This window comes from Dermacentor andersoni, chromosome 3 (genome assembly GCF_023375885.2).
Source record: "Dermacentor andersoni chromosome 3, qqDerAnde1_hic_scaffold, whole genome shotgun sequence".
NCBI classification, from domain to species: domain Eukaryota; kingdom Metazoa; phylum Arthropoda; class Arachnida; order Ixodida; family Ixodidae; genus Dermacentor; species Dermacentor andersoni.
The window spans coordinates 217,604,384-217,619,185 of record NC_092816.1 but is presented as its reverse complement, the minus strand read 5'-3'; the positions used below and the strand labels follow the sequence as shown (position 1 = coordinate 217,619,185).

The window sequence follows — 14,802 nt, the reverse complement described above, 5'->3', positions numbered from 1 at the left end:
TTCCAGTGAACTTGCCAGTATCTAGCATCAGCAAGTTTATAATCAAACTAAAGAGTCATGACATTAGCTGGGCAGCGGGCGCGGGCAAGCGTCTCTGTGCGCGTTTTCTGCTACTCACTGAACATAGCAGTCCTGACGCCGTAACAGAAATCTTCCTTGCGTCTGTGCTTGGTGCATACCAGAGTTAGAACCGTCAGACAGCGAGCGGCTACAAGTTTCGCGAGCCAAGCTTCACGCAGCTCCTTGTCCTGTGGCTACGTGTGAATAAGGCTCACACCGGGCTCCGTTGCGTATGTCCGGCACTGCAGCACCGAGCAGTAGCCTACCATGCTGCATGCCTCCAAAGGCAGCCGTTACCTATTATAGTACTTTCAAATGGTGTCAAGCCAAGGCCCAAGGCGGTAAAGCCTCACCACTTAATCAGAACCACAGCGCAGCTGGGACTTTCATTTTCAGCTCACTTCGGCGCTTCCGGAGCAGCCGCCATGGCCGCTGTATCCATGTGGTCCCTCTTGCCATGTCACGCCGACGGTGGCGCCAGCTTTTTCAGCGGTGGAGCTCGCCCCCAATACTTCCTCGAGCTGCATGCACTCTAGTTCTACCTGTTACGTTCTTGAAGCAGTCCAGAAGCAGGATGGGTGAGAGAAAAGAGGTGGTAACGAGGAGCAGTGCATGGTTGGTCTGGTTCTTTCACTTCGGTGCATAAGTTTTCTTACACAGCTAATGTGAACATCTGGTGAGACAGATGAATTCAAAGCCCCTGCATTTTTGTTTCGTAGGGTGTGCCGTACGCAGTCACTTTTACACTTGATGTACATTACTGTGGATAGGATGTACAGACACATTGGGTAATGCACAGCTGGCTGCCCAAGTTCCTGCGCATGCTGTCTTAATAAATAATGCTAATAAAGTAAACAAGTAAAATAAATTTTAACTCGCAGATAATGATTGACTGATCGAGCTTCTGTCACAAAACAACACGGAGGTTATGAGAGATGCCATAGTTGCAGCTGTGGCACAGGGATGACATTGCGCACAGAAATGCACAACACGCGCAAGTATCGTGCTGTACAATCCGTCGCACAGTGGCTATATAATCTTGGGTTCCCTGGAATAAAGTTCTTTTCCACAACCGCACCTGTCTCATAATGTGTGTTACATGGTAGAAGTAGCAGATGTGACTGGCAGCAGCGAGGTGGATGTATAGCAGACGATACCGGGCGGCTTCCAGCTTCAACGGACTTTTGGCAGAACAAGCGCCTCCCCATCAGCAAGAGACCCCGGTTACTGTGCTACTGCCACACCAGAGATCACTGGACACCACAGGGGACGTTAGGCAGAGCTGGAGAACATGCAGGCGAGAATTCGATCTGTATGCCATGGCTACCTACCTCAATAAACAGCTAAAATAGATACGAGCTGAAACTTTTCTTACGGTTATTAGAGAAGATGCACACAAGAATTACAACATTTGTTCTTGATAAAGGGGACGAAAGTATAATGTAGAAGCAGAAGTTCAAAAAATTCTACAAATCATTGTTGAACCTAGCATACCACGAGTTCCATTTTGGCTTGCGTAACCAGAAGGAAGGCGAAAGCTTTAATGAATGGTTAACTGAACTAAGAATACCGGTGAAGAGCTGCAAGTTTGGCGAAGCAGAAGAGTGCACGCCGAGGGGCAGAATTGTCCTCGGCATAAGGGAAGTTTAAAGAAAAGCTTATTCCAGAGAACGCTTCTTTTGCAAGGAAAGTAATAAGCCACACTTGAGAGAAAGGAAAAGAATGGTGCGAGGAAACTCAATTGGGCAAGAAAAGCAACGCTTAAATCTATGCAGTTGAGAAATTTTGGTGCTATGGAAAGAGTGCCAGAAATCATTAGGCTAGTGTAAAGTGCGCAGCTAAAGGACACACATGCAATCATCATCGGCACACATTGTTTATGTCCACTGCAGGACGAAGGCCCCTCCCAGTGATCTTGCACTAGCCGGTTCCAACTTCAAACAATTTCCTGCCATCCTCGACTGTGTTTCCATTCTTTTGGCACCCATTCTGTAACTAATTGTCCACTGATTATCTACCCTACACATAACATGGCCTGCCCAGCTCCATCTTTTTTTTTCTCTTAATGTCAACTAAAATATTGAATCCCCCTGCTTGCTTTTTGATCCACATTGCTCTCTTCCTGCCTCTTATGTTAAACCTAACATTTTTCATTCTATCGCTCATTGCATGGTCCTTAACTTGTTTTTGAGCAGCTTAACTTCCAAGTTTCTGCCCCATATGTTAGCACCAGTAGAATGCAATAATTGTAGACTTTTCTTTTCAATGACAGCAGTAAGCTCAGTCAGGATTTGGTAATGCCTACTGTATGCACTTCAACGCATTTTTATTCTGTAAATTTCGTTCTCATAATCATGATCACATGTAATAAGTGGTGCAAAATAAATAATTTCTCTGTGGCATGTTGAAAGAAGAACGAAATGCCATGCAAGCCCAAAACAAATCATCACAGAGGTAAATGAACAGGATCAAAATTTCAGAACAGCAACAAAGAGGATCACTGGTCGGCAACAATAAAGATGACGCCCACTCTTTGTAAGCTCAACAGGCGCAAATTGCTCGGTGATAACACAAAGCAAGCTGCGAGAGATAACAAGGAACGAAGACGAGAGCTGTGACGTCGTCTTTAACACATCTTTTGGTCACCAGAAAGGAGCTACAGGCGACGTCTGTCTTCGTGTTAACCGAACCGATAGCTTCAAACAGGTGCTTTTGTTATTGAATATGACATTCCACTGACTGAGTCTATCAGTCGCTGTACAGCTGGGTTTACTGTGCAGAATTGTCTCAGTGGAGCAGCAAGAGCTCTGTGTGAAATTTTATGAAGATGTTTTCAACAGTCTCGGAAGGGTGAAAGGTATCGTCTGCCACATGAAGCTTAAGAATATACTTGTACAAGAATGTACAAAAATGTATACGATACATGAACTACAAGAATCTTGTGTGGATTCTAGGCATAGGCACTCCGTGCACTACAATCCCGGCAAATAGTAAAGCTAGGTTCCTAGACATGGCTGGCAAGGATTCCACTAGCACTTAGGGAAACTTAAAAAGGAGCTATTGTACAGGCTCATGTAGGGGCTGCACCCGTGTAAGGGCCCCACCACCAGCTTGGCAGCCAAAAATCTGGGAAAAAAATTTAGGCGAAGAAGCAATCGCATCCAATACACCGACGCTGTGTGCGCATTGGCGAATTTTCCCTCTCTGCGTGAAAGCCGCTACTAGATGGCAAGAGCTGCACATTGACCTCTGATGCAATGGCACACCTGGGGATCCCGAGCTGTGCTCAAGTCAAGACAGCACGATGAAAAAGTTCAGTACTGTGCAAGGGCCTCACCTCACCAAAATTGTGAAAAAAATGTGCGTCCCTTACAAAGGCCCGTACGGTAGATCTCTAAGCTTGGCAGAATCGCTTAAAGGGAAGCTGAAAGGTTTTCCAGTAAAAATGAGTGAACATCTCTACATAATGGTTTTCAACCCTCCGAATTCGAATATCGTATCGAAATTGAGCGAAAGAAAGCGCAAACATATTTTATTTCGACGAAAAGTGCAGCAGCGGACACACCCAGCTCGCGCGTCTCGTTTCCGCCTGTGATTGGTCGGGCGCCTCGTGACGTCAACACTAGTAACTGACCGCTGCCGCTACACATGAAGCGCGATGCCAGGTAGTTTGGTGCTGTTTTTCTGAGACAGTAATGGAAAATTTAGAGAGACTGCGTTTTTCTGAGGAGTTCGGCGTTACTCCCTACATGTACGAGCCGAATGCGAAGAGCCGGCCTCTCGAAGAAGCAAACGATGCTGGTGCGAGCAGTGCTTTCGATGCGAACGAAAGCAAGGTCTTGGGATCTCCTCGTGTTGGAAATGCTCTTGGTGAGTATGTTTTTTGCAAAGCGATCTAGTGATCTCGCCGATCTTTCGCCGATCTAGCGAGCTCGTTTCCGGTCAAACAACTGTAGTGTTGTGTTCCTGCATGCCTCCTCGTGGAATGTAAGCGGGGATGCGATCGTCGGCATTCGTGCGCTGTCCAAAGCTGTCGACAATCTACAAAGACTGTTTAAACGCGTGAAAAGCTTCCCGGTTCATGCAGTACGTGTAGTGACCTTCATCTGTTGACTACCACGTTGACTGCCACTCACGTTGATTACCACTCACGTTGACTACCACGCACGTTGACTACCACTCTACATACACGCAGACGCACCAACAAAGGAATGCAAGGTCGATCGAAGCAGATTACGATGGCACGCACGCAGAAACAAGCGCGGTCAGGCACGGTCGCGGATGCTGCGAAGGAACGAAACACTAGAGTTGACGTCACAACACCACGGTTTCCGGTCTCCGCTTGCATTGTCAGCGTCAGCAGCAGCGCGCGGCATTCGACGGGGGGCGGAGCTACAGCGCAATTTCAACCGACGATTACGTCGCTCCTAATTGAAAAAAATACCCCAAATTTTACCTACATGGTTTATAAGGTTCCCGCATCCGTATATGAGCGTTTTATTGAATTCGATAGACTCTTCAGCTTCCCTCTAACTGCTAGCACAAGCAATGTACTTGTCCGACAGCGAGTGGTTCAGAAAGCGATGTAGCCAACAGACTGGATATGGAGTGGCTAGCAGACATTCTTTAAGTTCAAGCCCAAAGCAACAAAAAACTGCAAACATTACTAGGTATAGTCACATCTGTCTCCAATTTTATTCCGCATATGTCAGCGATCACAGCTATACTCCGCAAATCTTTAAAGAAGGATGCAGCATGTCTCTGGGAAGACCAACACGACTAGTTTCGCAGCTTTTCAGGAGGTACTGGCAAAAGCTCCAGTTCTGACATACTACCAGGAAGACCAACCTATTACACTATCGGTAGGCACCAGTCAAAATGGAATTGGTGCTGTAATCATTCAAAATAGTTACCCACTACACTCTCTCTCGCAAACACAAGATATGCGCACATAGAAAAAGAAATGCTAGCGATTGTACATAGCTGCAAAAAATTCCAGACTACTTGTTCGGGTAGCTGGAGGTCACAGCGGAGTGTGATCACAAGCCACTAGAGACGATTGTTAAGTAACCATTGTGTCAGCGCCCACTTCGACTACAGCACATGTGCCTCAACATGCAAAAGTATTATGCAACCATGAAATACACGCTAGGGAAAGACCTTTTTATTGCCAAGGTGTTGTCCCGGTTTCAGAGTTCAGCATTTCTGAGTGACTACAGACAACACTTTCACGTCAATGCAATGGCTAATCTTCCAGTTTCAGACAAGTGCTTGAACCAAGTTTTGCAAGAATCTGATAAAGACCCAACCATGCAGCAACTCCGCCAATGTGCAAGCACAAGTTGGGCCGGCTGCAAGTATGATGTCATACCATAGTTACACAGCTACTGACATTTCTGAGGTGAACTACGCACCTAACATAGCCTGGTTCTATGCAGCAACCGTCTCGTTATCCCTCCGAAAATGCATGGTGACTGCATGCTGTGAATGGGTGAGCAGAAAAGATGAAGGCAAGCACACATCTTGCCAGGCAGAAATGGCGACATAGAAAAAAAAACGCATAATGCTGTCAATTATGCGAGCAGTATAAATTGAGAAACACCCAAATGCTGTTACAAAGCCATGAAATGCCAAATTTACTGTGGGATGTCTTTGGCACAGATTTTTGCTACCATAACAATAATGAGTATGTAATGATAGTCCTTTTTTTCTTTAAAATCTGGGCTTTACAGTCTTCACCAGCAAGCAATGTGATCTGTCTTTGTAGATATTTTTGCTACACACAGTTTCCCCAATAGACTCTGCACTGCCATTGGGCCACGGTTTAGCAGCCAACAGTTTCAAAACTTCATTGGTAAGATTGGATCAAACCACGTTTGATAAAGTCCATACCATCCCCGGTCCTACGAGCAGTGCAAGAGGATAAGAAACTAAAAAAGTGTCCTTTCAGCTTGGTGGACTTTTGTGCTGCATTACTGGAGTGGCGGAACTCTCAGCCTGACCAGCACGAAGTTGCTGTCACTGTGGCTCATGGGGCCGCTGACCAGGACGCTCCTGCTGGTTTTGGCCACCCACCTACATCCTCGGAGCCCAAAGTCAACAGCGGTTTTAGATTTCCACTGTAAGCAATGCAACTTCTGCAAACTAGGTTTTAAGCCTCTTCCAGAGCTGCCACTGGGTGCCAGGGTCACAGTGTATAATGTGCCCTGAAAAACGTGGTTGCCCACTACAGCTGTCCAGAGAGCAAACAACCCATGTTCGTATGTGCTTCAAACCTATGATGGACATCAACTCTAGCACGTATGAGCACACCTCAGCTCATTGTGCACGCACCCCCATTGTGCATAATGGGGTCGCAGCTGGCCCTTCAAAGTCGACAACCAGTGCAAAGAAGTCAACAGGAGCATCATCCTCCTAAAAAGATACATGCACCACAATTTTATCGAACATTTTTAAACTGGCTCAATTAAAAAAAATTTTTTTTTAAATAAGAGAAAGAGAGGGAGATGCGACATAGGGATGACGTTACCTTCAGTCAAGCCCACACACATAAGCATTGCCTTGTACGACCCCTTGCACAGCGGCTATATAATGTTGGGTTACCTGGAATAAAGCTCTTTTCCGCACCTTCACTCGTCCTATGCGTGTTACAGTAGCCAAAACTTAAAGCAGCTAGAGCAGAGGCTTTGTTTCACATAGCGTTAGCTGCAGAAAACATTTTAAGTGGCATGTGAACAATATAGTAAGCACTGTGTTCATTTGAAGTCATGCTTTGCTAAAACATCTGGAAAGCCATGGCTTTGCCTCTTCAGATATTTTGTACACTGCAGAACGCTTTCTTACATCTAGTCATTTCAGTACTCGAGCGGTGGACATCTTGTGAGTCGGGTTCATACAGAACATTTGACTCGCAATTCAAGGATTTCAAGGATGCTGGAGGCCAAAGTTCAAGGAGGGGGAAGCAAACCTTGTTCGTACAAATACACTGAAAAATAATGAAATCTCTCTCTTCTTAGCTGCCAATTTCTTGCAGCTAAACCGATAACGCTTCAACCTCTTCAGGTCCTTTTCTAAGTTGACTTTCCCCATTGTAATTATTTCAATCGCCTTCTGGCATGGAAGTTAGTACTACAGTGCCCAACTTCAGCCAAGGATACCGTAAAGAAATGCCTATAATACGAACCCGCATATAGTATGAGGTGTGAGTGAGTGAAAAACTTTATCAGCTCTGAGGTGAAGAAGGGCAGCGGATTGGGCGAGTTGGTGTTGCATGGTAACTATAAAATTCAAACAGCGCTAAACGACAGGACCAGAATGAGGAGGAGACAAACACGGCGCTGAACTTGCAACTGATTTATTTGAAGTAAGAAGTCAACATTTATACGTACAAAACTGGGCACGCCATTTTTGGACGCGAAACGAAAAAAAAAAAAAAAATATCAGCGTATAAGACCAGTTAGGAAAACTCGAGGAAAACATTTATTTAAATTGCACTCCGCACGTCAATCGCTTTTTCAGCTGTGCTCTCTTCGGATAGTTCCTTGTCGGACATATCTTCCCAGAGGTACTCATCCTCTGTGCCATTGAGAGAGCGTTCGAGATGCTGCACTCCTTGAATGCGACGCACAAGGTCCTCTGGTATGCTGGCCCATGCGTCCACAATCCACTTGCATAGCGCGGCTGGCGAAGCCCGCTTCAGCCGCCCGGTTGGAGTCACTTCAGCCGCCCGGCTGACGTCAGTTTGTAGGCAACTGACAGTAAGCTGATCGGTCTATAATTTTTCAAGTCTTTGGCGTCCCCTTTCTTATGGATTAGGATTATGCTAGCGTTCTTCCAAGATTCCGGTACGCTCGAGGTCATGAAGCCTTGCGTATACAGGGTGGCCAGTTTCTCTAGAACAATCTGCCCACCATCCTTCAACAAATCTGTTTTTATCTGATCCTCCCAGCTGCCTTTCCCCTCTCCATAGCTCCCAAGGCTTTCTTTACTTCTTCCGGCGTTACCTGTGGGATTTCGAATTCCTCTAGAGTATTCTCTCTTCCATTATCGTCGTGGGCAAAACTGGTACTGTATAAATCTCTATAGAACTCCTCAGCCACTTGAACTATCTCATCCATATTATTAATGATATTGCCGGCTTTGTCGCTTAACGCATACATCTGCTTCTTGCCAATTCCTGGTTTCTTCTTCACAGCTTTTAGGCTTCCTCCGCTCCTGAGAGCATGTTCAATTCTATCCATATTATACTTCCTTATGTCAGCTGTTATATGCTTGTTGATTAACTTCGAAAGTTCTGCCAGTTCTATTCTAGCTGTAGGGTTAGAGGCTTTCATAAATTGGTGTTTCTTGATCAGATCTTTCGTCTCCTGCGATAGCTTACTGGTATCCTGTCTAACGGAGTTACCACCGACTTCTATTGTACACTCCTTAATGATGCCCACAAGATTGTCGTTCATTGCTTCAACACTAAGGTCCTCTTCCTGAGTTAAAGCCAAATACCTCACAACCACATTTTTTGGCAGCTCCTCACCTTTAGGCACTGTCTTGCGACATAGGGCGACATAGGGCAGGATCTTGCATCCGTCTGCCGTGCACAACAACATGATGGTAACTCGCATTTTATCGATTATTCAAGGCAACATCTGTTATTTGTGTGATCTGTTGCTTGAATTGACGAATTGAAGTTTAGACAAATAATCAAACGCACAAACGGAATGTCTGCATGTTTTTTGTTTTACTTCGCACCGAAGCAAGAGAGATGTAGTTCCTCTTCGTCTGCTTGTTCCCACGGTCGGGCGGTCACGTGCGCAGGTACTGAAACTATGCCATTTTGTACCGTGTTCCAGCGCGTGATCATGCTCTACGATCCGCTTGTTCCTCCTCAGTATTTGTGTAGCACTGAATTATACCGCTAGGCATGTTTCCTTCTGCACAGCGCACAAAATCGTGCGCTGCGCGTATGAGAACACCTCGTATACGACGCTGTCAGCAGAAGTGCGCAGTGCCGAAAAAGAAATAAAATAAAGTGAGGAGAAAAAAAAAAATGAAGGTGGGGCCTGCGACGTAAATGTCATGCGATGCTCGAGGACTGGTATGGAAGAACACAGGGAAGGAATTTCGCTTGCGAAGGCTTAGAAGGGGTGAGTGGAGAGAGCGTCTTGCTTGGCAGCGGAGCCTGCCTGATGAAATTATGGGTTTGCGGCACTGAAATATTTCAATCTCTGCTATTAATGAGCCGATTTGAAAAATGTTTGCAGCAGAATGCTCCCTAGGGGACATGTAACTTCCTGTGTATAACCAAAATTTGCTATGGGGCCTGGTGAGGGGGCCCTGCACCGGTAAACTTTCTTCAATTCTTTGTCGATTTTGATGAAACTTGTCGAGTTTACGTATTTCAATGTACTAGATTTAAATATACATCCAGTTTTCTTGCAGAGTAAGTAACTTTCCAAATATTGAAGAAATTCTGCTTTATTGCATAATTTGCTTGGAGGTGAGCGATCTACCAAATCATACATGGCATAATAAATATCGATGTACGAAAATGATGTGGAAATAATAAAGAGTGCAAATAAGCAAGTATGGTGTTCTAACCCAATTCAATATCAAATGAGAACATTGCAAACACCAGTAAGAGAAATCCATCTAAATGCTAAAAAAAAAAGGAATCAATTTTTTTTTAATTTTTTTAATAAATGCAACAATGTTATTTCACATATTTACACTCTACACAGCTTTGCCTTTCTGGAACAAAAAGAATTACAATGATAGCACAAGTAGTAGCGGAGATAAGGCACCTCCAACATGGCATCAAAATTGTGGTTTTCAGAAAACAGCAAAAACATTTCGCAACTGATATATTGAAAGAAAGTTTGAAACAAATGGCACCAAAGGCCATCAGTAGGCACTAGGTATAATTCATGGCCATTTGGCCGTTGCTAGTCGACGACATAGCATGTAGTACGAGTACGTTCACTTCAAAAGGATTACACGTTTTCGGACCCTGAATTCCCCATGAGCTCCATCTCGACCCAACTTCACCACAGATCTCGCAAACCACAGGCAGTTTACAAGCGAGACCGTAATCCTGATCGCTCCGCACCAGCCACAGAGAACCATCGCAAGTGTTGCACGAGAAAATGCCAAGAAGATTGTTCACTACTACAAGTCTGACGACAACATATGAAGCAACAGGCTTCGCGACCGAGGCTGTTGCACTATCGGTGGTCGGGTCTTTAACAAAATGCCAAATCTTTCGCTCCGTGGCTGTCGTAGATGCAATCTTGTCGAGCGCAGCTTTCTCATGTGCTCTTATCCACTTCCTCTTCAGTTACGTCAGCCATGTTCAATTCTCACGTTAGTGTAACCGGCATGTGTATGTGTGTGATCTGGCAAAGCAGTTGAGGCGTCGACATTCAACGGCAGCATGACTTCAGCGGCGAGCTGCCGGTTATCCTGTGCCGAGTGCAATGACGGAATCGCTTTCGGAAGTTTATTGTGTCTTGTACATTCCCGCTCGTAACGACTCACGGAATGAAACTTTGTCGGACCTCCAGCACATCCAGCGTTGCAGTTGCCAGACTAGGATAAAGTGGCGACTGTTTTCATCGTTTAGCGCTCGTGGTCCTTGGAGCCAATCATCACTAGCCATCTTGGTCACGTGCTCAAACTGGCCAATAGCGTGCGCTGCAAATTTCCTTTTCTGTATTTTTTTTTCATCGCTGCAGTGGCGGCAATGTTACCAACCAACGAATAAATAAAATCAGAAATGTGAGCTTTCGAATGATACCAAAATGTTGCTGGTGGAGCGTGTAGTTATTGAGTTATGTGCGACGAAAATTGGATGCAATGTGCCCCCAATTTAAAGGGCCATGCTTGTGGATTTGCATCTTTAGATCACGAAAATGGAAGAACTACGCGGTATTTTCTAACCAAATTTCGGAGATAGGAGTGGAAACACGTCAGGAACGCAGAAATTAAAAATTCGAATTCTGGGCCGATTTTCGGTCCCAAGGACCCGGGTCCCCCCTTAATGAAGTGTGTTAGAGACATGTACTGATGTGTACGTAATTATAAATATCCTAATTATGAATGAGGCAATAATGCAATATTAATGACAATTGTGATAGATCATTGTACTTAAACAATCGCATGTGTTTGTATTGCATAAAAGTTAGATTTAGGAGGGAAGGAAAGGCGAAGCAACCGTCTCGCTTCTCATTGGACACCTTAACCGTGCCGTGAAGGAAGGAATGCCTGTGTGCGTAACATTGAGACAGGAGTGGACAGCTTCCACTGCTTGCGCAGGCTGCTGGGAGGATCAATGATGTCAGCACTAGGGCAGAAAGTGCCGGAGCGCACGCTCGCTCTTGGGACGTGCGTGATGGATTTGTATAGACGAGACCATAATGGGTAACTAAAGGCGACTGTAACAGTTCATTGTACTTTAACAATCTGATGCATTTGTATTGCCTAAATATGCAACCATGGCAAGCGAATGAATGAGAAAGTGATGCGAATGGGGCCCGATAACGCTAGCACGTTCAACTCTTAAAGGCGAAGCTTAAGCGTCCTAGAAGAGAAACTTGGGCAAGTTGGTGGCGATTCATGTTTAGGAAATTAACAGCGCAAAACAGACAAGGACGAAGGAAAAGAACACGACACTGGCACTGTGCTCACCATCGGGAACAAACCGGGAGACTCACCTTGAAAAAGCAACTTTCGCTGCCGGCGGCAGAGAAAGGTACTGTGCCTGGGCCCAAAGTTTGCTTTTGAACCAAAAGTGCCTCTGGCAGAGAAAGTTGCTTCTTCAAGGTGCGTCTCCCAGTTTCTTCCCGATGGTGAGCACAGCGCCAGTGTCGTGTTCTTTTCCTTCGTCCTTGTCTGTTTTGCGCTGGTAATTTCCGAAGCTTAAGCGTTCTCCAAGCTTTTTTTAGGGAGTATTAAAGGCTCTTGAATTTCCTTTTCAAAATCCAGGGGTTCTCAAGGATTTCAAGGAGGCATACGAACCCTGCCTGTGAGCGATTACTGCTCTTACCAATTGTATCTTCCAGCAGCTGGCTGGAAAAAAGCTATCGAAGAAAAAGGGCCCCAGTTCTAAACAAAAAGAGGCACATTTTTTCCTTGGAACATCTTATTACACAATTTTACCGTAATTACTCGATTCTAAGCACCCCATTTTTTTCATGTTTGCGATGTCCAAAGTGAGGGGAGGTGCTTAGATTAGAAAAATCTAGAATGCCCCCCCCCCCCCCCCCCCCCTTTTTCGCTGCGACATCACGAGACGGGTGCGAGAAATAACATTTTATTTTGCAAACATTCAAAAGAAATATCGGTGCAGACAGTGAACCCACCGCTTGTGTCGGATGCTCAGTTACTATCACTGCCACTAGAGTTCGTTGCCCCGTTCGAACCGCAGCTCTCGGTATCCCACAGCAGGTCGTCTTCTGTTCCGTCAAAGTGGTTTGTGATCGAGCACTTCTTAAACGATTTGACCACAACGTCCACTTGGACCCGCTTCCAAGTGTCCGAAATCCACTTTGCAATGGTTGATGGGGACGCTTTCTGCAGCTTTCGCCGTACAACCGTACAGTCTGGCTGTACGGCGTACTAGCGCCGCAGACGCCGTGCCACCTTGGGACTCCGACAGCTCCGGCTTGATGACAGAGTGAGCAAGCGCGCTTGGCGGCCTTGGCTACGCCCTCTTTCTAACGAATGGGGGGGTGCTTACATTCGCATTCAGACTTTTTTCCCAATTCTTTCGCGAAAATACGGTATATTTACCCGATGATGACGACACTACGGTGATCCTTACTAAGGAGTTACCTAGGTGATGGCAACACCATGTGGTGCAGCTGCAAATGTAGCTGGCTTTAAAACTATCGCTATAGAGTGGACTCACCCTCGGTGCGGATAATCTCACGTACACCATGGAAGAAGCCCTTGTACTTTGGGTTGGGGGAGGCCTGGTCATTGATGAACTTCACCTTGACAGTCTCCATGGGCGTGACAGCCAGGATGGCCTCGGAGACGCCTGCACCCAGCCCACACAGCAGCCGCATATGCGGAGAGAGGTTGCCTCGCGAGTCAACACTACGCTTCTTCAGGGCCTCAAATGCCCCAAACCTGCACATAATTTGCAATGTGTCGGCACAGTGAGCATGCCAGCCCAGTATGCAAGTAGCGTTACAAAATAGAGATTTCTCTTTAAATAGAAGTGATCTAAACATATAAGAAAGAAATGCTTTGCATTGAAAGACTTGCTTATCCTCGGGAACCAACTTAATTTGCACCAGATGCAATATGCCACTGGAAATACTAAAGACTCCTTGGACAGCCGCATAATGTGTATTTTCATGCAAACCTTTTCGCATTTAGTAGGAAACCTGCAGTGAACAATGATCAAGTCACACACAACTGTTTACTAACTACAAGTAGTGCAAACTGCAGTACATTGGTGCTTGCATATATAACAAACCCAAAAGGTTTCAATGGCAACAACATTGGTCTATCTTCGCTGATATGTTTAAAGCTGCTCAGTAACAACCTGAATAGTCACCTTCCAAAGAAAACCAAATTAAGTTTGAGCGTATAGCACGCCAAAAACAAAACTTGATAAGGAAGGCAGTAATGAGGCACCCCAATTAATTAGGACTATCTGGGGTTCTTTAATGTGCACCTGAATCTGAGTATGTGAGCGGGTTTTGCATTTCACACCATGAAAATGCCGCCGCCACGGCCAGCCCACGAAGACAGATTTAAGAGATTCCTTTGAGAACCTAACAGAAGACATTTTCTTGGCCCTGAAGTTTATTGTTGAAAAATATTGTGCCTCATCATCAGCAAAGAGAAGTTGTGAGCTCCTTTCTGACATTATACCGCACTGAAAATTGTCATGAAGAGTGGCATCGTGTCTTGCATTGCCTACAATGTCCTTTTTAACATGCATTAGTATTATTATTATTTCTTAATACTGTAAGCCTTGACAGGCTCTTACAGGAGTGGGAACAAAAATAACTTGCATACATTTCATTAATGGAAATAACACCCTGACACAAGCACTCCAAAGGCCTTTAGTCTAGGAGACACCTACCAGAAAGGCATTCACATGGAGTGACACACAAGAAATGTATCTGTTTTGGTAAGGGTCATTTCTAAAAGGGAGGACATCCGAAATCCTTTATGGGCCTTTATGGGTCGAGTAATGCCGCTTAACGGCGGGGTTACTCAGGCACAAAGGGGAGTACAGTCACCGACCGATTTTCCGGACTCCAAAAGTTCGGACATGCTCGATTATTCGGTCTGCTTCGCGGCACTGTCATTCTCTGCATAGACCATAATGTATAACAACTGCCGAAAGTTCGAACACCTTGCAACCTCTCGTCCGATTTTTCGGACACTCCTTGAGCCAACTCGATCGAGAGCACCACGCACCGACTCTGACCAATGCATGGTTCGACTTGCTAAATGCCATTTTTGTTTTGAACGGAACCTCCTTGCTGCCCCACGAAGTGGCACTACTGCAAATCCCCGCTCATCATCATCGTTTCTGCCTGGTTCGATAGAGTGGTTCTACAGCAGTTCCAGTTTCAGCTTAGTAAGCCATGTCAAGACAATCTAGAAGCTGATTTGTTCCTTCGCGCACGATGCTGCGAGTAGGCCACGTTTTTCGTTTGTGCGACTGGTGTCGGCACGGTGGTGTTTTGCTTTGTGTGCTGTGTCGAGGTTTCGGTGATCCAATGC

At 45.5% G+C, this 14,802-nt stretch overlaps 1 protein-coding gene across 1 annotated transcript in view; it reads right to left on the bottom strand.

Annotated features, from left to right (window-relative positions):
* The window catches only part of sea (mitochondrial citrate transporter scheggia), a 67,266-nt gene that overhangs the window by 43,756 nt on the left and 8,708 nt on the right, over positions 1–14,802 (bottom strand). The window contains exon 4 of the mRNA XM_050172641.3: positions 12,962–13,185. Coding sequence (XP_050028598.1) covers positions 12,962–13,185 — 224 coding nt within the window. The remainder of the gene's footprint in view (positions 1–12,961; positions 13,186–14,802) is intronic.